The 1,758-nt window shown below is 40.7% G+C and overlaps 1 protein-coding gene across 1 annotated transcript in view; it reads right to left on the bottom strand.

The window, feature by feature from the left end:
- Positions 1–709: 709 nt before the first annotated feature.
- LOC119414216 (rap guanine nucleotide exchange factor 4-like) overlaps positions 710–1,758 on the bottom strand; it is an 11,792-nt gene continuing 10,743 nt past the window's right edge. The window contains exons 5-6 of the mRNA XM_037681316.1: positions 1,291–1,423; positions 710–774 (exon numbers count right to left, since the gene is read on the bottom strand). Coding sequence (XP_037537244.1) covers positions 710–774; positions 1,291–1,423 — 198 coding nt within the window. The remainder of the gene's footprint in view (positions 775–1,290; positions 1,424–1,758) is intronic.

Raw genomic sequence — 1,758 nt, 5'->3', positions numbered from 1 at the left:
ATCTGTAAAATATAATTATATAGATATATATTTTTTTTTTTTTTTTTTTTTTTTTTTTTTTCCCTTTTCAATTATAAAAACTAAAAATGCTGCAATATTTAACAATGCATTATACAAAAACAATACATATGATATGGCATACATTACAGGACACATCTAAAGTGTCTGAAGCGCTTTAAATATTTGTCAGTACACCTGCAGTATCATCTTGTAGTTGCATCGTGATTTGATTCTCATTGAAGATTTTTTATTTTTATTTTATTAGTTCTTTCAAGAAGTTAAAGAAGCAGGAACAGAGACAAATTATTTTTAAAGAGATAGAAGATCTTGTGAGGTACACACTTGGAAAAAGTTGTTCTTCAAGACTGAAGCTCTGGTGAATTTGATCTGGTAGGTTTGTGAAACAGTTAGAAACCCTAAGCTCCATAAAACATCAAATATATTTTATGTTTTGTCTCTCTCTAAGGCACACAATGTTACTTGAACCCAGAAACTCAAGTGCCCCCATTAAAACAAAGCCTTTTGTACAAACAAGATCATTTAAATGCAGAACAACTTACATTCTGTACAATACAAACACACACACAAGCAGCGCAGCTGCACTTAAAGGATGGTTAATCTGCTCAGTGTGAACAGATGCTGCTTTTACAGATGTTATCGCTGATTCTTTTTTATAGCAGACACGCTGAAATGCACACAGCTCGTAATTTTAAGTCTGAGTGTGCCACTGCTCCTCTGCGAAGTCATTACCAAACAGGCCATGCTTTCTGAGGACTGCCAGGAACACGCACACGGACAGAAACAGAGAGCATCTGTTTGACCTAAAGACACAAACACTCTGCTGTCTACACACACACACAAAAGCACAGAGCTAAAAACATCCAAATATTAAATACAATAAAAAAACACACAAATATTGCCTGTTTAAATGTGAGAAAAAAACAATAAAAACGAAACAGCAGCAAATATTTAGTTTGACCAAACGCCTGCTACAGACGATGCTCTGCTGCCGCCAAAGAGTCATACTCACCTGAGGCAACACTCTCAGCTGACTGATGCTGAAGGGACTAAAACCCTGAGGAGCTGCCCTCTGGTCCTTTACAACTCTCACACACACACACAAACAGCACCGGATAGCATCCTGTTCCAAACAAGCTGCGCTCCTCCTTTCTTTCGGCTTCCGTTTTCCTCGTTTCCCCTCGCACACACAGTTGCCCCAGTGTGTGTCTCCGTCTCCCACTCGCCCTCCCTCGCCCTGATCAAGCCAAAGCCCTTTCTCTTGCAGGTTACCACGGTGATCCGGGTCTCTGTACGGCCGAGCTACTCTAGTGGAAGAATAGGTAGTGGCGGGGGCGAGGGAGCAGCGGAGGAGACGCAGGAGTAGTGAGGGTGAGGATGAGGAAGGAGGAGGACCAAAATAGGACTAGAAAAATACAATTAGCATCTGAGAAAAGAAGAAGTGGGCAAAGGGGATGTGGAACGGTGCATATATGGACAAAAATAAGCCAAAAAGGAATACAGAAAGTAGAGGCAGACACCATCATCTTGTGTGTTTATCTGTCAGGAAATAAAAGAAGCTGATTTTTATTTACACCCCATTTACTCATCCCTCTGCTGCAGTCATGGAGCGGCAATCTTTTTCTTTCATCCTTTCATCAAACACAGAGCTGTGTTCATTTAGTAGCTTTCTAGTCCTCGAAACACAAATGAGTCCAGCACACTGGAACAACGTATACAACTCAAAGCACCTTACCCCCC

This window comes from Nematolebias whitei, chromosome 9, assembly GCF_014905685.2.
Source record: "Nematolebias whitei isolate Nwh7 chromosome 9, NemWhi1, whole genome shotgun sequence".
Taxonomy (NCBI): domain Eukaryota; kingdom Metazoa; phylum Chordata; class Actinopteri; order Cyprinodontiformes; family Rivulidae; genus Nematolebias; species Nematolebias whitei.
This window is presented reverse-complemented; position numbering and strand designations above follow the sequence as displayed.